Source organism: Hyperolius riggenbachi, chromosome 1, assembly GCF_040937935.1.
Source record: "Hyperolius riggenbachi isolate aHypRig1 chromosome 1, aHypRig1.pri, whole genome shotgun sequence".
Classification (NCBI taxonomy): Eukaryota; Metazoa; Chordata; class Amphibia; order Anura; family Hyperoliidae; genus Hyperolius; species Hyperolius riggenbachi.
The window spans coordinates 382,343,121-382,366,298 of record NC_090646.1 but is presented as its reverse complement, the minus strand read 5'-3'; the positions used below and the strand labels follow the sequence as shown (position 1 = coordinate 382,366,298).

The 23,178-nt window shown below is 45.1% G+C and overlaps 1 protein-coding gene across 2 annotated transcripts in view; it reads right to left on the bottom strand.

The window, feature by feature from the left end:
• The window catches only part of CNTLN (centlein), a 540,427-nt gene extending 518,182 nt beyond the window's left edge, over positions 1-22,245 (bottom strand). For both annotated transcript variants that reach the window (XR_011020538.1, XM_068234381.1), the window contains exon 1: positions 22,113-22,245. Coding sequence is in view for 1 of the 2 variants with exons in the window: in XM_068234381.1 (XP_068090482.1) it covers positions 22,113-22,219 (107 nt within the window). In the remaining variant the exon portion in view is untranslated. The remainder of the gene's footprint in view (positions 1-22,112) is intronic.
• Between the last annotated feature and the right edge of the window lie 933 nt (positions 22,246-23,178).

The window sequence follows — 23,178 nt, the reverse complement described above, 5'->3', positions numbered from 1 at the left end:
ATTCCACACATTCCAGCCTCAGCCGACAGAAGAGAGAAGATTAGATCATATAATGGAGATAACACAGCCACTGTGCAAATAGGAAAGGCTGCAGTAAGACAGAGCACATTAGAACAGCTATAGGAACATACAGGATAGAAGAAATAAGGCTCAACATTTTGTTACAGAGTCTCTTTAAAGGAGACCCCCAGATGCAGCCACAAAGACTTTTTCCAGGTCTAAGCAAACGCTCATGTCTGACGGAAGCATTACTTCCTGGCAGCATAAAAACCGCATTTGGATAGGGTGTAAAGAACTTGCTGGCCAATTACATCACCCAGGTGAGATCTTCGCTGCCCGAGTGGGTCGTAAATGTAATTGCATTAGGCTATGCTCCCATTGGCCAATTTAAGAACTCACCAGCAATAAACGCTGGCGAGTTTGCTGATTGGATGTGGCCCTTTGGCTCCAATGAGTACTACCCAAAATATCCTCACACATATTCCCACACTGCATCCCAGGAGACCTGTTGTTGACCCCGTTGACCAACTGTGAGAGTTGGTCAGTGCACTGCCCCTCCCCGCCTCTAAAAAATGCATTTACTAATAAGCTTCTGTTTTAACCTCCCTGGCGTTCTATTAAGATCGCCAGGGAGGCTGCGGGAGGGGTTTTTTTTAAATAAAAAAAAAACACTTTCATGTAGCCAACTGAAAGTTGGCTGCATGAAAGCCCACTAGAGGGCGCTCCGGATGCGTTCTTCTGATCGCCTCCGGCGGCCAGAAGTAACACGGAAGGCCGCAATGAGCGGCCTTCCGTGTTTCGCTTACCTCGTCGCGACGAGCGGAGTGACGTCATGGACGTCAGCCGACGTCCTGACGTCAGCCGCCTTCGATCCAGCCCTTAGCGCTGGCCAGAACTTTTTGTTCCGGCTACGCTGGGCTCAGGCGGCTGGGCGGACCCTCTTTCGCCGCTGCATGCGGCGGATCGCCGCGCTGCAGCGGCGATCAGGTAGCACACGCGGCTGGCAAAGTGCTGGCTGCGTGTGCTGCTTTTTATTTCAGCCAAATCGGCCCAGTAGGGCCTGAGCGGCAGGCTCCGGCGGTACTGGACGAGCTGAGCTCGTCCAGACCGCTCAGCAGGTTAAAATGCAAGGCTATGCTTTCACAGTTTATAAAGGAGCCTGTACTGCAGAGGTTATCAGCAATAGGGATGAACAAAACATAGTATGGCAGGAAGCAAAACTGTACCTGCATGTGAGTACATGGGGTTGGAGAAGAGAGAGTTAACTTGAGAGTCTCACTACTGTGCAGCACACTGCTCTCCATCCTCTCCACACTTCTGTCTTCATGGCTGGGACTTCTGCTGTGAAAGTGGAAGTGTCAGGCAGATGGAAAGCAGCATGCAGCGCAGCAGCTAGACAGATAAGTTACCTCTCGCTGCCCTGGCCCCCAGCTTTCACACATGCTTCTCGGGATAGTGTGCTCGCTCATCACACTAATCAGAAATACAACTGTGGCATAAATAGTCAATTTACATGTGTAGAAGCAGTGGGGATAGTTACTGAAATAGAGATCAGCACACATTTTAGCTTGTCTACTATCAGCATGGAGACGTGTAACAGCTTTAGCTGTACAAACTTTAACTAGCATGCCAGTATCTTTTTTTTTTTTAAAGGTTTAAAATAAATTATTTAAGCATATTGTATTATTGAGCAACATTTTATGCATACTTAAAGAGGTACTGTAATAAAAATAACAATACAATTGCTTTTTTTTTACTATATTCATGTATAAATTATATAGACAGCGTTTGCTCAATGTAAAATATATTCCATTTACTTTCTGAAATTTATCACCACGGCAATATTTTTAGTACTAGCAGACGATCACTGTGCAGTGTTCGTTTACAGAGAGTTCCAAAGGCAGTAGAAAAGATCTCTGGTCTCCCAGAATGCTAGGGGGGGGGGGGGCTGTTTAGAATTCCACAAAATCTTGAGACCCATCCTGGTGGATCTGATCTGCAGAAGAATGTCCATTAAACAAGGTGTGTATGAGATCTCCAGATAGCATAGGCAATGAAAGCATTTTGCAGGAACTGATCTTTTGCATGTGTACGGCAAATTAAGGTGGCCATACACTTATAGATTTAAAGCAGATTCAACCATCAGATAGATTTCTGTCAGATGCCTGTCAAGTCTAATCTGACAGGAATCTATCTGATGTGTGCCACACACTAGGAACAGATTTCCAATAGCTTGCAGAATGAAATCTATTGGAAATCTATTGAAAAGCGATCTAAATGCATTATTGGACCATTAGATCCAATGCAACTCTATGGGCCATCGATCTGCTGCCAGCAGCAGACCGACCTAGACTTTCCATCCTGTCAGATAGATCAAATCGATCGAAATCAGCCGCAAATCGATCAGACAATCGATCGAAGGCTGAAATCGACCAGCGTATGGGCCCTTTGGAAAGATCAGTCTTTCAAACCTCCCTGACAAACCTACCGTATGTGACAGATAGGTCCTCAGTTTGGAAAATATTTATCTGATGGGTGTACTCAGCTTAATAGAATAGACTGCATAGGTATGCTCTTATACTACATGGAAGGTGGTAAAATTGGTCCGTGATCATTTCATTTTCCAAAGACTTATCTCATGTGTGCACTTAGCTTAACATATAACTGCGAAGTATGAAGGACAGCGCCATTTTACCCTTCCTTTTGCAGTCGCACCAAGCTGCAAGTTGTTCTCCATCCCCAAATACACATTACTATGCAGCAATGAGTACATGGGAGAGTATGTGCATATCTAGCTGTCCTGTGTTTTACCACTGGGCTCCTCTCTTAGACTGCTGCCTGTCTGCATGTCCTCTATCCAGGTTGCTGTGTCTTCTGCTCTGGATGTGGAAAGGGACAGAATCACATGGAGGGTGAAGAGAGGGATGAAGAGAAGAACATGGAAGTGGATAGAGTCAAATGCAGGGGGAAAGCGAGGGATCTACAGTGGTATATGGAGGGGGGAAAGAGAGGGATCAACAGTGGCATATGGAGGGGGGCTGTGGCACATGGAGGGATAAAGAAAAAAAACAGACAGAGCCAGGACGCAGAGAGTGGCGGTTGGGGGACAAAGAGCCATGTCATTAGGCAGAGAACATGACTCTGTGTCCCATCTACCCCCCGAAGATCCACCTAGGGTTCTCTTTAACAGTATCATTTTTCATCAAAATACTTCTTTGTTCTGTGTGCCATTTCCCTCCCCTGCGCCGCCTCGGATACACTTTAATGCAGAACCATGCTAAAACTGCTAGGACTTGAAAGCATTACAGCGCAGAACTGAAAATGAACGCTTCTCAACTTGTTTGCTACCACTTTAACTCATATACTGCTCTTGACTAATAATATCTATACTGTCTGCCATTGTATCGTATTGTCTGTGTCCCTAATGCCTGGTACACACCATGCAATTTCCTGTCAGATAGATGGGTTGCATAGATTATTTCCAATAGCGGATTTACGATCCTTTTTCTGAATGACTTTGTATAGAAGTGATCGGAAAATCAATCAGAAAAACGATCAGAAATCAGAACAGACCTGTCAAAATAATTGATTTGACTCGTCTATCTAACAGGAAATTGCATGGCATGTAACAGGCATTAACCCATTAACAGCTTCATTAGTTATCTATTTTGAGATAAGTGCATTGCTTTTGACCTCAGTCGGCAAATCTTGTGCTGTAGTTTCTTGGAATGCTTTGATCTCTTTCTACTAACAGAAAATGTAAAAACTGAAAGTAGAAGTCCTCTGTTATTGTCTCATACGGGCCCCTGGTGACAAGAGGCCATAAACACACATTACAGCAGTACTAATTAAAAGCAAGGAAGTGTAACAAAAAAAGAGATTAAAAAAAATGTGCTAAATTAATTTGGCCTGGGCACTTGCAAGTCTCTAAATTAATTGGCTGCTACAGGGTTAAGCAACTGTCAAGTCAAATTCCTTCTAAGTGTAAACTTATTTGGCCAAATAAAATTAAGTCTGATTAAGAAGGTATAATACCTAAACAATAAGCAGTTCAACGTCCTCCCACCATCTACTGGATTGGGAAAGTGAGGTTTTTAGGACAATGTCAAAAAGAGTGAAAAATGCAACTGCATATAACAGCTAGTGATAAAAAAATTACTTTTACTTCTTCAGGTTAAAACAGACCACACAGTCTACAAAATCAAAGTACAAAAAAAAAACAAGCATTGGCATGTATGGCGGTGCCCAAATTATCCAGAGCTCATCTAGCCCAAATTACCTCTCTGTTTTATCATTGCCAAAGCTTAGGAATTGTAGAGCTATATTCAATATATCAAAGGAGGACTAAAATATAACATTAGATAGATAGATAGATAGATAGTAGATAGATAGATAGTAGATAGATAGAGATAGATAGATAGAGTGCAACCACAAGAACATATCTTGTTGGATATGTTCTGAGGGTCCACAACACGGCAATGGTGGGGGCCAGGAGGATGTGGGAACCCCCTGCTGGATGCAGAGGCTTCCCTCTTCTTAGATAAGTATTTCATTTTACTTTACTTCGCCCCAGGTACATTTTAAGATGGTATCTGCCACTACCCTGTTGGCCATCCTGGCCAGTCAATGTGAATAAGAATACAGCCTCCAGTATCTGCCACCGGCGGGTATCGCCTGATGCCGGATACAGTGGACAGGGCTAAGTACCGGGATTCTGGAGCGCTCCACGCAGGATGATCGCTGTTTGCATGCTGCAGCTATCCACCCACAGCATGGATGGTTTACCCTGCAAGGCCTAAAAAACTAACGTGGCAACTAAAGAACCCGCTGGAACTCACTGCGAGAGTGGTGTAGGAAGAGGCGAGGAGCTGCTGCGCGCTTTGTAAGCAAGAATCCAAAACTGATTGTGGATGACAAGCTTATGGAGGAACTGTGTACTATTATGGTTTTCATGACTGACCAGCAATTGGTGAGACAGTTCCCTTTATATATGCAATCGCAGCAACATGGTGGTTTAAAATTTTGACTCCAACTACAATCAACTGCAACCCGCAGCAAACTACTGAAATATAATTAAGCCGGTACCGGCATATGAAAGTGGTAGTGCGTGGTTTTGTATGGTTGTAGATGTGAATGGGAGAGTTCTACATTCTAGGGCCATGTTCTTAAAGGAATACTATCGATTGAAACGACTTTTTATTTTAATACTCTATATTAGTGTACACATTACCACTAGTGCTAGGGGCACTTTATATTTATTCACCCAGGTCTCTCTCTCGCTATCCCTGCTTAAAAATTCATTTCTCACACAGCTCATAGTAGTTTGGGTCACCCTGAGCTGCTTGGTTACTCTGTCACACAGCTCACAAATATATTTCACTGTGTCACTCACAGCATGCAGCAGACATGAGGAGAAACAGGCTGATCTGAGGTGGTAACAGGTAACTAAATGAGCTGGAATATTGCTGGAGTATAACAAGCTATACCACGAGTCTGTGTTTACACTCAGACCGGCTGCCTGCTTGAGGTGATTCACTCCAGGCTGCATCCACTTTACAAGCTGCTGAGAGGGTCAGACCACTGTCTACAATTAGCATTATTAGTATCTTTATCAGTAAAGAGAAGCAAAGATAATAAACACACATTGCTAGAATCTTTAACCCCTTACCACCATATCAACAAGATTCTTTCAGCAAGGTGATAATTAAACTATAAACTGAGGAGTTGATAGCAACTCCCCTTTGCAGAAACATGGTCTAGCCCTCTGGGAGCTCAGTATTAGATACATTTTGTATCCAACACTGACGCCAAAACTGACGGAGGATTTTAAAGCTGAGAGGAACAGCTGTGTGAGGAATCAAATTGCTCCTAGTACTTGCCCTCATGTGTGCTACAACATACAGCATTTAAAAATAAATGCATACATCGATAGTATTCCTTTAAGTGATTTTATATAGTTTGTTTGGATCCAACTAAATGTTTAATATAGCCGATTTTTATGTAAATTTGAGTGGAGACGTTTCCTTTTTGTTTATCCTACAGCACTATTTGTACACCACCGCTCCCACAATTGTGGTAGTGAATGCCTTAAAGCGGAATATAACCCTGCATTTCAACTTCGCTCTGAAACATTATTTACAGTATATTATATGCAACCAGCAATTTTTTTTTTTACTAGACAGTGTTGTCCCCAGAATTTTTTTTTAGCCGGGTGGCATGAAAAAGTAGCCGGTTGGGGAAGTAAGGGCCTTTTCCCACTAGAAAGCGCAATCGCGATGTGATCACACAACCTACAATTTCCACTACCCATGACATATAGCCACCGGGAACTGAGCGCGATCGTGCGATGATTGCAATGTGGGAAATGAGCACCGTGATTTACATGTTATCGCGTTGCTCATTGGGGGAGGCGAGTTAGATTTACAGGTAGTCCTTGGTTAACGAACGAGATAGGGACTGTAGGCTCTTTCTTAACCTGAATCCGTCCTTAAGTCGGACGCTGTGCCATTTCTGTCCCCTGTGCTTCCAGTGTCCCCCCTCTGTGTCATCTCTGCCCCCCCCCCCTCTGTGTCTCCTTGTGCCCCCTAATGCAGAGTATGCACAGCAGAAGCCACTACAAGTCTCACCTCTTCCATGGCGGCTCCAGGCCAATCAGCGGCGTCCTCTCTCCCCTCACCATTCCTCTGCTCTTTTTGATTGCGTCATTACGCGACGCTACTAGTGAAGCCGCCGGGAGGAATATTGAGGGGCGAGAGGATGCCGCTGATTGGCCCGGAGCCGCCATGGAAGAAGTGAGACTTGTTGCGCCTTCCGCTGCGCATACTCTGCATTAGAAAAGGGGGCACAAGAGGTAGTCCCCGGGCTTAGTGATGTCATCGCGGCGGGTCGGCGGGCGTTCGTAATGGCAAGTCGTTCGTTAGTTGGCCGTTCGTAACCTGGGGATTACCTGTACTTAGCTGGGGCTTCTTCCAGCAATCTATCAGGTCCCTTGCTGTAGTTCCAATTTGCTCCAGTGTGTTGCTATTCTCTCCGAAAGATCCCCGACGCTGGCTGCGGGCACGCCTCCACCTCTCTCAATCGTGGTCCAGAGGCCAGGATGATTATGTGCTTGCGCAGTTCACGCTTAAACTACACAAACGCAGAATGCTCCAGACTACATGAGCATGAGCAAGAGAGGTGCACAGATGAGACCTTGCATGCACAGTAGCCTGCAACCAGCTGTGGTTGGAGATCTTTTGGAGGGGAAAGCAGCAGCCTGGAGGGTAGTGTAACCACAGAAAGGGACCAGATAAGATTACTAGAAGAAGCCCTCCCCTCCCCCCCCCCCCCCCCCCAGAGACTGTCCGTTTTAGAGAACAATGCTTAGGCTGGCACTTTTTTATATTCTTGACGCTTTCTTTGCCTGGATACACACTTCTCCCCATTAACTTCCCACATTCTTTTAGCGAACTCTCTGAAATACGGAGAAGTGATTTACACTCTGCTCCATGTTTGTTTCTGTAGGTTAATTACCTGGCTGCCTGGTGACCAGTGAGCCTGAAAGAGTTAAGAGGTCCTCTGCTGTACGGGTGTGCTGGAGTGACTTGTATCAGTGACTGAGCTGTCACTGTGTAACGTCACGCTGCCGTGCACACTGTTCGGACATTCTGCGTGCAAAGATGATTTCTCCTCCCGGGTGTGACGGCTGCTGCTGCTATTGGCTGGATGGAGTTATGAGGGGTGGGGAGCACTCGGCTGCCTCTGTTTTTACTGGCTGGAGGCAGGAACCAATGGGTAGGAGGGAGGGAAAGAAAGAGAGCCTTCAGCTACGCGTATAATAAAATGTCTCTGGACAGACGGCTAGCTAATTAAGCCACCTGGGCGGCCGCTGATTTTACCCGGGCGGCGCGCCCTGCTAATATGCCCTGGGGAGAACACTGCTAGACCAGCATTGGAAGGGTCACACAGAGCTTTAAAGTACCTGGAGATTTCTGCAGACGCATCCGAAGCTGACATAGATACATTTTGTTTACATAAATGTATCTAAGTGTTGAATGTGACTCACTCTCTCTGACTGAGAAGGAGCTGGAGGACAGCCAAAGAGTGTGTAACATTTATCACTTGTTACATTCTATTTAGATAAATGTATCTATCTGAACTTCTGCATATCTCTCCACGGAACTTTAAACCTGTGTTTAACCCTCCCAATGCTGGTCTAGTAAAAAAAATGCTGGTTGCATATAATATGCTGTAAATAATGTTTTAGAGCAAAGTTGAAATGCAGGGTTATATTCCGCTTTAATTGAGCTAGGTCTAATTTGATGTATTGTTGCCTGATGCCGGATACAAGTGCTTGATGGTTTCTCGACCAACCGGCTGAAATACCACAAACCTCTCCCCTGAAATACTTACCGAGGCTCCAGCGATGTCTGGTAGTCTCCCTGAACCTCCGAGTGGCTTTCCGGCTTCAGACCCGCATTGGGTCATGTGACACGGCGGCTCCTGTACACAGATGCCAGAAGCCGCTAGGAGGTTCAGGGAGACTGCCAGACATTGCTGGAGCCTTGGTAAGTATTTTAAAGCTTGCCAGCACCCACAGGAAGCCCCCCAAAAGAGATCCCCGTTATCCATTATGCTGGGATTACACGATACGTTTTTGTAAGAATCGTTCCGATAGATACCTTCGATGCTAAAATTCCGACATTTCCGATGTTCCGCTCGATTCGTTTCCACTCGATTTCTTATAGAAGTCTATGGAAAAAAGATAAGAAAAACGAGTGGAAGAGAATCGAGCAAAAAATCAAATGGCTAATAAATCGTGCACCGAATCGAACGCAAAAAACGTATCGTGTTATCCCAGCATTAGGCATGCTGGTTAGTTGAGACTTCCAGTTGCCTGACTTCTGGATAATGGGGGCTTTGCTGTACTGGTAAGGGCTGAATCACACTACAAGAGCTTTTTAAGCAATAGAAATTTTAAAAAGCTCTTGCTAATGCTATGGGGGATTTTTGCAAAATACACACACACACACAGGATAACATTAGCAAGAGCTCATCTCCCAGCGCTACCGGGGATTCAAGAAGGGGGGGGGGGGGAACGGGATCTAGAGGGAGAAATCGGGAAGAAGGGGGTGGGAAACCAGAGTGGGGATTAAACAATAAAAAAAACACCTTCTCAAAACTTTAAAATAAGCCAAATAGTTCTTTTTTTCTCCTTCCTCCAATGCAAGCCGATCCTATGCTCTGTGCTCTGGTCTGCCTGCAACACGTGCTCAAATACCACATTTATTTAACAGTTTTCCGCATGATTACTGCTCAAATTACCGAGTTGTTTTATACCTCTGTAAATGACAATCTTTTGATTTTTTTACACACAATTGTCCATTTACAGAGTTATTTCTCCCACCCAGCATGGGTATGTGTAAAAATACACCCCAAAACACATTGTACTACTTCTCCCGAGTACGGCGATACCACATGTGTGGCACTTTTTTGCACCCTAACTGCGCTAAGGGGCCCAAAGTCCAATGAGTACCTTTAGGATTTCACAGGTCATTTTGAGAAATTTTGTTTCAAGACTACTCCTCACGGTTTAGGGCCCCTAAAATGCCAGGACAGTATAGGAACCGTACAAATGAATCCATTTTAGAAAGAAGACACCAAAAGGTATTCTGTTAGTAGTACGGTGAGTTCATAGAAGATTTTATTTTTTGTCACAAGTTAGCGGAAATTGATTTTTATTGGGTTTTTTTCAGAAAGTGTCATTTTCCGCTAACTTGTGACAAAAAATTAAATCTTCTATGAACTCACCGTACTACTAACGGAATACCTTGGGGTGTCTTCTTTCTAAAATGGGGTCATTTGTGGGGTTCCTATACTGTCCTGGCATTTTAGGGGCCCTAAACCGTGAGGAGTAGTCTTGAAAACAAATGTCTGAAAATGACCTGTGAAATCCTAAAGGTACTCATTGGACTTTGGGCCTCTTAGCGCAGTTAGGGTGCAAAAAAGTGCCACACATGTGGTATCGCCGTACTCAGGAGAAGTAGTATAATGTGTTTTGGGGTGTATTTTTACACATACCCATGCTGAGTGGGAGAAAGATCTCTGTAAATGGACAATTGTGTGTAAAAAATTTTTAAAAATTGTCATTTACAGAGATATTTCTCCCACCCAGCATCGGTAGGTGTGAAAATACACCCCAAAACACATTATACTACTTCTACTGAGTACGGCAATACCACATGTGTGGCACTTTTTTGCACCCTAACTGCGCTAAGTGGCCCAAAGTCCAATGAGCACCTTTAGGCTTTACAGGGGTGCTTACAAATTAGCACCCCCCAAAATGTGAGGACAGTAAACACACCCCACAAATGACCCCATTTTGGAAAGTAGACACTTCAAGGTATTCAGAGAGGGGCATGGTGAGTCCATGGCAGATTTCATTTTTTTTTTGGTGCAAGTTAGAAGAAATGGAAACTTTTTTTTTTTTTTTCTTGTCACAAAGTGTCATTTTCCGCTTACTTGTGACAAAAAATAATATCTTCTATGAACTCACTATGCCTCTCAGTGAATACTTTGGGATGTCTTCTTTCCAAAATGTGGTCATTTGGGGGGTATTTATACTATCCTGGAATTCTAGCCCCTTATGAAAAATGACAGGCGGTCAGAAAAGTCATTGATGCTTGAAAATGGGAAAATTCACTTTTTGCACCATAGTTTGTAAACACTATAACTTTTACCCAAACCAATAAATATAGGCTAAATGGGTTTTTTTTTTATCAAAAACATGTTTGTCCACATTTTTCGCGCTGCATGTATACAGAAATTTTACTTTATTTATAAAATGTCAGCACAGAAAGTTAAAAAAATCATTTTTTTGATAAATATAATAAAAAGTAAAAATCGCAGGAGCAGTCAAATAGCACCAAAAGAAAGCTTTATTAGTGACAAGAAAAGGAGCCAAAATTCATTTAGGTGGTAGGTTGTATGAGCGAGCAATAAACCGTGAAAGCTGCAGTGGTCTGAATGGAAAAAAAGTGGCCGGTCCTTAAAGAGACTCTGTAACAACAAAAAGATCCCCTGGGGGGTACTCACCTCGGGTGGGGGAAGCCTCCGGATCCTAATGAGGCTTCCCACGCCGTCCTCTGTCCCACGGGGGTCTCGCCGCAGCCCTCCGAACAGCCGGCGACTGTGCCGACTGTCAGTTCAATATTTACCTTTGCTGGCTCCAGCGGGGGCGCTGTGGCGACTTTCGGCACGGAAATAGACGGAAATACCCGATCTCCGTCGGGTCCGCTCTACTGCGCAGGCGCCGGAAACTTGCGCCTGCGCAGTAGAGCAAACCCGACGGCGATCGGGTATTTCCGCCTACTTCGGCGCCGACAGCCATCAGAGCGCCTGCGCAGGAGCCAGGAAGGTAAATATTGCGTCACGGCTGTACGGAGGGCTACAGCGAGACCCCCGAGGGACGCAGGACGGCGTGGGAAGCCTCATTAGGATACTGAGGCTTCCCCCACCCGAGGTGAGTACCCCCCAGGGGCCGTTTTGTCGTTACAGTTCCTCTTTAAGGGGGGTAAAGCCCTAGGTCCTCAAGTGGTTATAGAGCCTGGGAAGAACACTGCAAATGGGTGTTACAGTTGCATTTCATGGGGAGACAAGTTTGGGCATCATGGTGGCGTAGTGGTTAGCACTCTTTCCTTGCAGTGCTGGGTCCCCCGTTTGAATCCCAGCCAGGTCACTATCTACAAGGAGTTTGTATGTTCTCTCAGTGTCTGTGTGGGTTTCCTCCGGGCACTATCACATCCTAAAAACCAAGGCTGTGGAGTCGGAGTCGTGGAGTCGGAGCAATTTTGGGTGCCTGGAGTCTGAGTCGGGAAAAAATGCACCGACTCCGACTCCTAATGAATTTGTAACTGTAATTAAAATAGAAAATATGATAAAATGTTCTATTTCTCAGATAATAGTCATTAAAAATAATGTATATATACAGTATATATACAGTAATAGCTATGCTCAGTCCACAAAAATGAAATAAACCAATCAAAATTAGTTACTTGTGCTGCTTCAATAAAGCAGTCCCCCTATTTTTAAAGTCAGGTATACATATCTGATTGTATATATGATGTGTACACAGGAATCTCTTATATATGTTACGGCCAGAACCCGAAATGTGGCCACTTCTAGTTCTGGCCGGCCACTTCGGGTTCTGGCCGGCCAATTTGCGAAGTGGCCGCAGCGCAGCGGCCAATGTTAGAAATGCAAAGCTACACTTATTTTACGGCCGTCTCGCTGCGGCCAAATGTATTAAAAGTTGCTTAAATTTAATTAAATATAGCCGGCGGCGATGTGATAGATGAAGCCGCCGGCTTTCGCACTGCCTCCCCCCCCCGATTCTCTCCCCCCCCCCGCCTCTCTCCTTGTCCCCGCCTTCCATACAATACGGAGCCGCCGGGAGAGTCGTTCGTCGCGGCAGGGGAAGCAGAGCGGGGAGGCTGCAGACATTGCTTCTGCCAGCGCCTGCTCTGCAGGAACGGCAGGATTCCCCTGCCGCGACGAACGACTCTCGGGGACACGCGTGTCCCCGCCCGGCTGCTCCGTATGTCGTATAGGAGGCAGGGGAGAGGAGAGAGGCGGGGGGGAGGAGGAGAGGAGGAGGAGGCAGAGCGAAAGCCGGCGGCTTCATCTATCACATCGCCGCCGGCTATATTTAATTAAATTAAGCAACTTTTAATACATTTGGCCGCAGCGAGACGGCTGTAAAATAAATGTAAACTTTCCATTTCTAACATTGGCCGCTGCGCTGCGGCCACTTTGCACATTGGCCAGCCAGAACCCGAAGTGGCCGGCCAGAACTAGAAGTGGCCACACTTCGGGTTCTGGCCGTAACATATATACTAAATAACATCTATGCTGTAAGAATAAAGCCTGATGTGTAGCCATGTCACTAATAGAGATGGTCAATGAGATGGAAATAATTCTGCGTTGATGCTGGTTTATGCAAATGTATGCACTCTCTTTGCTCATGAAATCAAATAATTTGATATGTTGTTAAAATGTGGTTTGGTGACTACACTTTAAAGGGTACCTGAGACGGATGAAAAGAAGTGTTATACATACCTGGGGCTTCTTCCAACCCCCTTCAGGCTAATCAGTCCCTCGCTGTCCACCTCCACCAACTGGATCTTCTATGAGTCCTGGTAATTCAGTCAGTCAGCACAGTCTGGCTACGTGCCGCTTCCACAGCCAGGAGCATTCTGCACCTGTGCAATAGTGCTGTGCAGGTGTAGTACGCTCCCGGCGGCAGAGTGTGTGCATGCACACTACACCAGACAGGCCCAAGTACCTGGACTCATAGCAGAAGATCCAGGTGGCGGAGGAGGACAGCGAAGGATTGATTAGCCTGAAGGGGGTTGGAGGAAGCCCCAGGTACGTATAAAACTTTAATTTCATCTGTCTCAGGTTTACTTTGTTACACAGTATTACTATACTCTACATATGCACTCTCCACAGAGCTGCAGGGAATTCAATGAGAATGTTGTGCACATTGAACACAGAGGTGTTGTCTATCACCCATAAACCTGGTTCAGATTGTGCATGAAGAATGTGTAATAGAGGAAGAATCTCCTCATTCCCCTGCAGAGTACCTGCACATCATTCTTACATGTACCCACGGGTACATTGCCTAGGGCCTTATAGATGTTCTTTGTTCCAGTTTGTACCTTTTGCAAGTACTCTTACCAAGGACTAGTTTTAGTTTAAAGGGAATAAATATTGTAGTATCAGGTATCAGGTATCCCATGATGACGGCGGAAGGCCGAAACTAGTCGGGACGAGAGCGGGCTGGGCACCAGTGATCGATTGTTCATGTCCTTAGTACCACAAGGGTGGGAAGCGATATGTCCAGAGGGGGTCCTATACTGGCATAGGACCCTCTTGATGTAAGTGATTTTTATTCCGATTTTTTCGTGCCTTGTATGGAAAATTAAAGTGTTATTGTTACCCACTGAGAGAGACTTTCTCTGCTTTTCTGTTTTCTGGTGAAACAAGTCATACAGGAAGTATGCAGATTTGAGTACAACTCTGGAGGTGGAGTAAAGTGAATTGCTTGACTGCCTGAAACAGCATAAAACCTGGCGCCGTGACACTGTATGACAAGACAATATACTCTGTACAGCACTGCAGAAGATGTTTGTGCTATATAAATACCAAATAATAATAATAATAATAATAATAATAATACAGGGGTTAAGACATAAACGAGTCAGCAGCAGCCTCCATCCCCTGCAAGACAGCTAATTTAAATTGCAGGTCAATGAAGTCATGTTTGTTTTATCAGGTCCCCTAGCAGCACCCTGCCCTCTCAAGCTGAAAAATCAGATAAAAAGTGCTCCTGCTGGTTAGAGGACAATAGAGAGATCTCATCCAGTGGAAGGGAGATCATTACTTTGGCCTCAATTCACTAAGATTATCTCCTGTCTTTAATAACTCTTCTAGAGTTGTTACCATGGTGATAAGGGCCTGTTCAGACTTGCTGCGTTTGTAGAACGCGTATAAATTCAAAGAAACGCAAGTTGAAAAAACGCATGCGTTTTTCTTGCATTTGAATGCGTTTTCTATTGCGTTTTGCACAAACACGTGACCCAGGGGAAAAAAAAGGCGTACGTTAAAAAGGGGCGCTGGGAAAAAAGGGCGCCGGGTTTTGAACGATAAGCATGGATAACGTTTAAAAATGTATTGTACTGTATTTCGTTTAAAATTAATGTTTTATAAAGTTATAAATCATTAAATAATGTGCATTAAATCGGCAATTGTAAAAACGTTAATCTTTCGTTTAAATAGTGAAACGTATAATAACGTTTAAAAAAAAAAATTACTAAGTAACCTTCCCTGTACCTACCCCTAACCCCTAGACCCCCCTGTTGATGCCTAAACCTAAGACCCCCCCTGTTGGTGCCTAAGTAACCCTCCCTGTACCTACCCCTAACCCCTAGACCCCCCTGTTAGTGCCTAAACCTAAGACCCCCCTGTTGGTGCCTAAACCTAAGACCCCCCTGTTGGTGCCTAAGTAACCCTCCCTGTACCTACCCCTAACCCCTAGACCCCCCTGTTAGTGCCTAAACCTAAGACCCCCCTGTTGGTGCCTAAACCTAAGACCCCCCTGTTAGTGCCTAAACCTAAGACCCCCCTGTTGGTGCCTAAACCTAAGACCCCCTGTTGGTGCCTAAACCTAAGACCCCCTGTTGGTGCCTAAACCTAAGACCCCCCTGTTGGTGCCTAAACCTAAGACCCCCCTTTTGGTGCCTAAACCTAAGACCCCCTGTTGGTGCCTAAACCTAAGACCCCCCTGTTGGTGCCTAAACCTAAGACCCCCCTGTTGGTGCCTAAACCTAAGACCCCCCTGTTGGTGCCTAAACCTAAGACCCCCCTGTTGGTGCCTAAACCTAAGACCCCCTGTTGGTGCCTAAACCTAAGACCCCCCTGTTGGTGCCTAAACCTAAGACCCCCCTTTTGGTGCCTAAACCTAAGACCCCCTGTTGGTGCCTAAACCTAAGACCCCCCTGTTGGTGCCTAAACCTAAGACCCCCCTGTTGGTGCCTAAACCTAAGACCCCCCTGTTAGTTTTTTCGTTTAAAAATAATGTTAAAAAAAAAAATGTACTGTTTTTCGTTTAAAAATAATGTTTAACCTCCCCGGCGTTCTATTGAGATCGCCAGGGAGGCTGCGGGAGGGTTTTTTTTTAATAAAAAAAAAACTATTTCATGCAGCCAACTGAAAGTTGGCTGCATGAAAGCCCACTAGAGGGCGCTCCGGAGGCGTTCTTCCGATCGCCTCCGGCGCCCAGAATAAACAAGGAAGGCCGCAATGAGCGGCCTTCCTTGTTTTGCTTAGATCGTCGCCATAGCGACGAGCAGAGTGACGTCATGGACGTCAGCCGACGTCCTGACGTCAGCCGCCTCCGATCCAGCCCTTAGCGCTGGCCGGAACTTTTTGTTCCGGCTACGCTGGGCTCAGGCGGCTGGGGGGACCCTCTTTCGCCGCGGCGGATCGCGGCGGATCGCTGCAGAGCGGCGGCGATCAGGCAGCACACGCGGCTGGCAAAGTGCCGGCTGCGTGTGCTGCACTTTATTTGAAGAAAATCTGCCCAGCAGGGCCTGAGCGGCAGCCTCCGGCGGTGATGGACGAGCTGAGCTCGTCCATACCGCTCAGGAGGTTAAAAAAAATTATTGTACTGTTTTTCGTTTAAAAATAAAATTTAAAAATGTATAAATCATTAAATAATGTGTAATCATGAGAAACAGTAATAAAACATTAAGTCTCCGGGCGCCGCTTTTAAAACGTTATTTTTCTCCGGCGCCCTTTTTTCCTATCGGGCGCCCATTAAACGATATTTATTATAGGAGTGAATGGCGGCGCCCGATTTGTCCACTAGCCTCAAGCGCCCGAATTTACTGTTCCCAAAAAAAACAATTATGGGAACCGCAGAGGAAAACGGACGCTAAAAACGCAAAAGTACGCGTTTTTGATACGCGTCCATAGACTTTCATTGCGTCCGTTTCTATGCGTATCGCACAGAACTGCGTGCAGCAATGCGGATGAGAAACGTATGCGTTTCATACGCATACATGTGAACTACCCCATTAAAAAGCATTACGAGACGTTTCTATGCGTTTTTGGTACCAGTACGCGTTCCCTGAAAACGGCTAGGAACGCATATAGTCTGAACAGGCCCAGCGGCATGTAGTATTCAGGAAACCTTTTACCTCAGGCAAACCTAAAGTTAACTCTTCTGTCTTTAAGTTAACTCTTCAATCCTTAAAATAACTCCAGAGTTAAAGACAGGCTGTTAATTAACTGCATGTGAAAATAACTACAGAGGAGGTAAATCAACTACAGAAGAGGTAACGTAAGGAATGAAGAGATAAGATAACTCTCTTACTAGTGGAGGTAAGTTTTCTCTTGCCTTATTATCTCCAGCATGATCTTAGTGAATTGAGGCCAAAATCTGCAGATATAAAAGGTAGAAAACCGAGAGCCCAATATAGTGTAGTTTGTATTGGAGGAGTGCGAATGATAATGATGAAACGTAAGTATTGTACTTACAAACCAGGGTTACCTCCAAGGCAACCACTGAAAAGGCAGGTGGGGAGACCAAGCCTGTCCCCACTCAGGATTAAGACGTCGCTCTCTGTGGATAGAGGAAAAAAAGAGGGTGTACCACCCTTCCACCAAGATGGGATTCTTGTTGTGTAGAGCTGTACAGAGGCGCCAGTAGGATAAAAGACATTAAAATGTTTAAAACATTCGGGATGCGGTGGTGGACCAGCCAACCCAAAACAGACACAGGTACTGTCGATTCAAGTAACAAATAATTTATTTATATACTCCAAAGACAAGTTGCAACGCGTTTCACGGGCAAAATCCCGCCTCCTCAGGCAATAAACAACTGGAGTGATACACAGCACGGAGTCCAAAATACGCTTGGCACCTCTGTCAAGCGTATTTTGGACTCCGTGCTGTGTATCACTCCAGTTGTTTATTGCCTGAGGAGGCGGGATTTTGCCCGTGAAACGCGTTGCAACTTGTCTTTGGAGTATATAAATAAATTATTTGTTACTTGAATCGACAGTACCTGTGTCTGTTTTGGGTTGGCTGGTCCACCACCGCATCCCGAATGTTTTAAAGAGGAACTCCAGTGAAAATAATGTAATAAAAAAAGTGCTTCATTTTTACAATAATTATGTATACATGATTTAGTCAGTGTTTGCTCATTGTAAAATCTTTCCTCTCCCAGATTCACATTCTGACATGTTTTACATGGTGACATTTTTACTGTGGGCAGATTATGTAGCTGGTCTGGCTTTAACAGACAGCTGTAAGCAGCTATTTCCTGTCTGAACATTGTTACATTGTGGCAGTTTGCCCAGAGTACCGTACGGTACCAGAGCCTCTTGTGGGAGGGGTTTCAGCACAAAATCAGTCATACAGCGCCCCCTGATGGTCTGTTTGTGAAAATCATTATTTTTCTCATGTAAAAGTGGGTATCAGCTACTGATTGGGATAAAGTTCAATTCTTGGTCGGAGTTTCTCTTTAAACATTTTAATGTCTTTTATCCTACTGGCGCCTCTGTACAGCTCTACACTTTATCTGCAGAGTTTACAACTTCTCCCCACCGCATCAGAAGAGCTTGTGTGTTGAAGTCAAGCAGCCAGGAAACAGGGGGCGGGGCGGCAGAACTCCGTGCTGTGCACTGCCTGATCTCGCGAGTCAAGGTGCGTACACACATGCGACTATAGTTGTTTGAAACGATCGTTCCCCGATCGTTTCAAACGACAATCGTTTAAAAAAAAGCAACCAACGATCATTAAGTCTAACGACGGACGAGCTAGATCGTTAAAAACGAACGATCTAGCTTGGCGGATTTTTTCCAACGACGATTGTTTGCAAAAGTAGTACATCGTTGGAAACGATCGTTCGTACTAGGCTTGACATGCGCATTTCGCGATTTCTCCATGAAACTTCTCATTTTTATGCGCAAGCGCAATAGTTACTTTACGTAATGTAACGTTCGTTCTAACGATCAGATCGTTACACACATTTAAAAACTAACTTTACTTAGGTCATTCTTTCATCAATTAACCACTTTACCCCCGGCGGTACGAATTTCTCCGCCCCTTTTTTCCCTCCTAAAAAAACAGGGACGGAGAAATCCGTACCTTCCGCGCTCCCGCCGCTGTCCGCGCTACCGCCGCTCGTGCGCGCGCACCCGCCGCTCGTGCACGCCGCCGCCCGCTTGCCCGGAGATCAATGAACGGGAAAATCCATTCCCGTTCGTTGATCTAAGCCCCCGCAATGATCTGCTGCTTCTTTCAGAAACAGCGCGATCACTGTGAGTCTCCCAGCCTCCTACTGCTTCCTGTAAGCGTCCTTCCGGTCGCTTACAGGTCGCATGTAAACATACTCACTGTGGCCATCTTGTGGCCAAATAGTAAACTACACCCTAATGCATTTTACACATACAAATAAATTGTTTTACATAATAAATTAACTCATTACCTCCCACACTCCCCAATTATTATTTTTTTTGTAATTTTTAAAAAAAAAAATATATACAATAAAAAAAAAAAAAACATAAATAGTTACCTTAGGGACTGAACTTTTTAAATATTTATGTCAAGAGGGTATAACACTGTTACTTTATAAACTACGGGCTTGTAATTAGGGATGGACGCAAAACTGAAAAAAATGCACCTTTATTTCCAAATAAAATATTGGGGCCAAACATTGTGATAGGGACATAATTTAAACGATTTTATAATCGGGAATAATGGGCAAATAAATTTCATGGGTTTTAATTACAGTAGCATGCATTATTTAAAAACTATAATGGCCGAAAACTGAAAATAATAATTTTTTCCCAATTAAAACACATTTAGAATAAAATAATTCTTGGCATAATGTCCCACCTAAAGAAAGCCTAATTGGTGGCGGAAAAAACAAGAAATAGTTCATTTCATTGCGATAAGTAATAATAAAGTTATAGACGAATGAATGGACGGAGCGCTGAAAGGTGAAAATTGCTCTGGTGGTCAGGGGGTAAAACCCCTCAGTGGTGAAGTGGTTAAAAGTTCGTTCGTCGTTCTCAACGAACGATCGTTGTCGCATGTGTGTACGTAGCATCAGCCTCGGAGCTGCCTGGAGAGGATGGGACTGGCTGCTGACAAATTGATGCAGCCAGCCCAAGGCAGAGGAAACAAATGTCCGGATTTGCTGGGGAGTGAGTCTGCCTGCAGCCCCAGGCTCTCTCCCCAGCCTCAAGTCACACAGCATTAGCCTGCCAGCATGTGTATGCGGACGGCTGCTGTTATGTCTGATCATGCTGTCCAAGTCCCGCCCCTTACAACCCGCCCAGCCAATCACAGCTCCACTAAGAAGGTGAAGTCACGCAGGCAGCGGAGCGCTCCTGCACTGTAAAGCGATGGCTTTTGCTACCGTGCCCCAGCCGAGCGCTGATTGATAGCAGGCTATGGAGCGCTCCTGCCTGCAGATTACAGCAGTGACATTTGCTAGCTATGCAGGTGCATACCAACAGGCGGGCGGGGTTTCAAAACACCCGGGCGGCCCGCCCACCTAATTAAGTCTGGGGAGAACACTGTTTATCATATTTTCTATTTTAATTACAGTTTAAATTGATTAGGAGTTGGAGTCGGTGCATTTTTTCCCAACTCCAGGTACCCAAAAATCGCTCCGCCTCCTCAGCCCTGATTTATTCTTAAAAACGCTCACGCAATCGCTGCAAAAAGCAATTTTGTGAGAGTTTGCGTTTATCCTATACCTTCCATTGAGGCAAAATCGCCCCAAAAATGGTACAGGCACCGCTTTGCTGCACGCAAGCACGCTAACCGTGCTGATATGAACATTCTCATAGAGATTCATTGCACAAGCGTTTTGTGGGCGATTAAAAAAAAAAAATCGCCTGCGCTTGAAAAAAGGCCAAAAATGCCCCTAGTGTGAATGAGCCCTGAAGGATACATCAGGCAACCTGAAAAATAAAGGTTTTGGTTATCTTCTGTGCATGCACACCACACGCCTGTCACGATTGTAGCCAGGACCGCTCTATGCTTGTGCAGTTCAGAGAGAACAGGTCACGTCCATATGGAGGGGAGAGAGGAGGCCTGGCTGAGAGTGGAACTGCGCTGTGGGACCTAACAGACTTCTAGAAGCCCCAGGTGAGTGAAAGTCGCATTAGGCTGGGTTCACAGTGGTCAGTTGCATAATGCACGTGTTACAAAGCCTGCATGCAGCGAGATACAATAACACTATTCTGTTACAATGCAGTACTATAAACAGGAATATAGAATTGTATGGGCAGCGAGTTGACATGCAGAATTATTCTGCAATGCAACTGAGCACTAGAACTAGCCCTTACACCAGCAATGTGACGCAATCAGTAAAGCATACAATAAGTATGTTTCACTGCACCTATAAACGTGCATCTATTTTCGTACCGCACATCATGCCTCTTAATATTTCTATGGATTCCATCATACTGCAGTGCCATTTAAATATAATTGTATCGTGTTTGCAATATGATTATATTGTCCAACGCAGCACAACGTGCCTGTGTTAAAGTAGCCTTTGAGCACCACCACATGCTTTGAGGCAGGGGTCACACTTGCCAATTTTCATGTGCTGGCAAACTGGCATTCTGCACATATAGGCTATCATTCATAAAGGAGCTGTCGGTAAGTGGAATTAATGCGGGAAAACACTGCTGCCGGTATTTTAGACTTCTGGATGGGCATTCATAAAAATGTATCCATGTGCGGTAGCAGTGCTGAGATTCCACGAACTAGGCTGGCGGTAGGCAGGCGGAGACACGGAAGCTGCTAAGTTGATACATTTCACCGTGTTCCGCTCTGCTGCAGCTGCCTGGGAGGTCTGTGTGTCTCCATTCACTTACATTGTTATCGCCACATCAGTGTGAGCGGTACTTCCCGACCTCACACCGCTTCCGGTGATCTTCATGAATTAACATTTTGCTATATTTGTTCCGATAATCACTGCACAAGGGGTTGATTTATCACTCTGCCCGGTAGTGTCATTTTTTCATGCGGAAAGAGCCTTTATGAATGCTGACTTTGCGAAGTGGTCGGTAAAGTCAGCTGTTTTATGCATTTCCGCATGCGAAAAAGCTTTATGAATGATAGCCATAGTGTGCGCTTGTATGCAGTATGACTATGATAGGGATTCGATTGTGAGCCCCTCAGAGGGACAGCTAAGTGACAAGACAATATACTCTGTACAGCGCTGCGGAAGATGTCAGTGCTATATAAATACTAAATGATAATAATAGTTTGCAGTAAACAAAATGTGTGCAGAAAACTAAAGGACAAGCCTGCAATAGTATACAGACCCTTGCTTCATTTCCAACCCTGGACTGCAGGAGCTCCAGCTGCATGGTGATTGGTTGCTATGAGAAACAATGTTTCTCATCCATTACAACTAAAGAGCAGCTAGCAGCAAAGCAATGATGTGGAGGACCATTACTGGACTGCATACAAATAAAGCAGTAGAAACAGTGCAAAGTACAAAGTAAAAAAAAAAAAAAAGTAATAAGCTGCTATTTACCAACCGTGAACACCTTTCCGAACAGCGCTGCTCAAACTCCTTACAAGAGTTAATGACAATCAGCATCTGCCGGAAGGAGCTTACAGAAGTCCTAACAGCACCTCTCTCCATTCACTTCCCCGCTTGTACAGCCCGCCTCTCCACACCAGCCAACCGCCAAGGGCTGCGCAGACTGCAGCCGCCGCCAATCAGTGCGCGTCTCTCATCCCCGGCCTCTCATTCCTGGCCTCTGGCTGCAGCTGCGTGCGCACCATCCCTCTGCTCCTCCTGTTCTTCTGAACTGCAGGCTTGCTACTGGCGCTGTGCGCTGCCATTCAGAAGCAGCTCAATGATTGTCGCCCATAAGATGATGCTGGTACTATGTCTGATCGTGCAGCGCAACGTTGAACGAAGATACACAACAATATGGCTATTCTGCTATACCTAGAAATAATACAGTGACATTCTGCTCACTCATTACTTTTCTCCGTGCTGCGTTGGATATGCGATACAATTCTCTTTGCTGTGTACACTCACTAGATGATCATAGCTTCCAACTGTCCCTTTTTCGGAGGGGCAGTCCCTCTTTGGGAGCCCTGTCCCTCTTTCTTCCTCATGTGTCCCTCTTTCAGGACTTTGTCCCTCTTTCTATGTAAATATATTTTTCTACTAAAAAGTGTTTGACTGTAAACTTTATTACCATCCTTTACATTTATTTATTACTAATTTTAAAATGTTAAAATGAACCAGGATAGAAAGGACAAGTGTGGTTTGAATTATAAAACAACATTTTTCTCATAAAATTTTTATCGTATTTGTGATGGGGGCGTCATCAGAGGCGAGGCATGGGTGTGGCTTAAGTGTCCCTCTTTCTCATCTCCAAAAGTTGGGAGGTATGGATGATAATGACTGACCCTGCCCGATTCCAGCATGTGTAGAGCAGCCCCAATGGCGAAGTGTTGGCAGAGAGCTTTTTTTTCCTTACTTAGGCCTGGTGCACACCAAAACCCGCTAGCAGATCCGCAAAATGCTAGCAGATTTTGAAACGCTTTTTCTTATTTTTCTGTAGCATTTCAGCTAGCGTTTTGCGG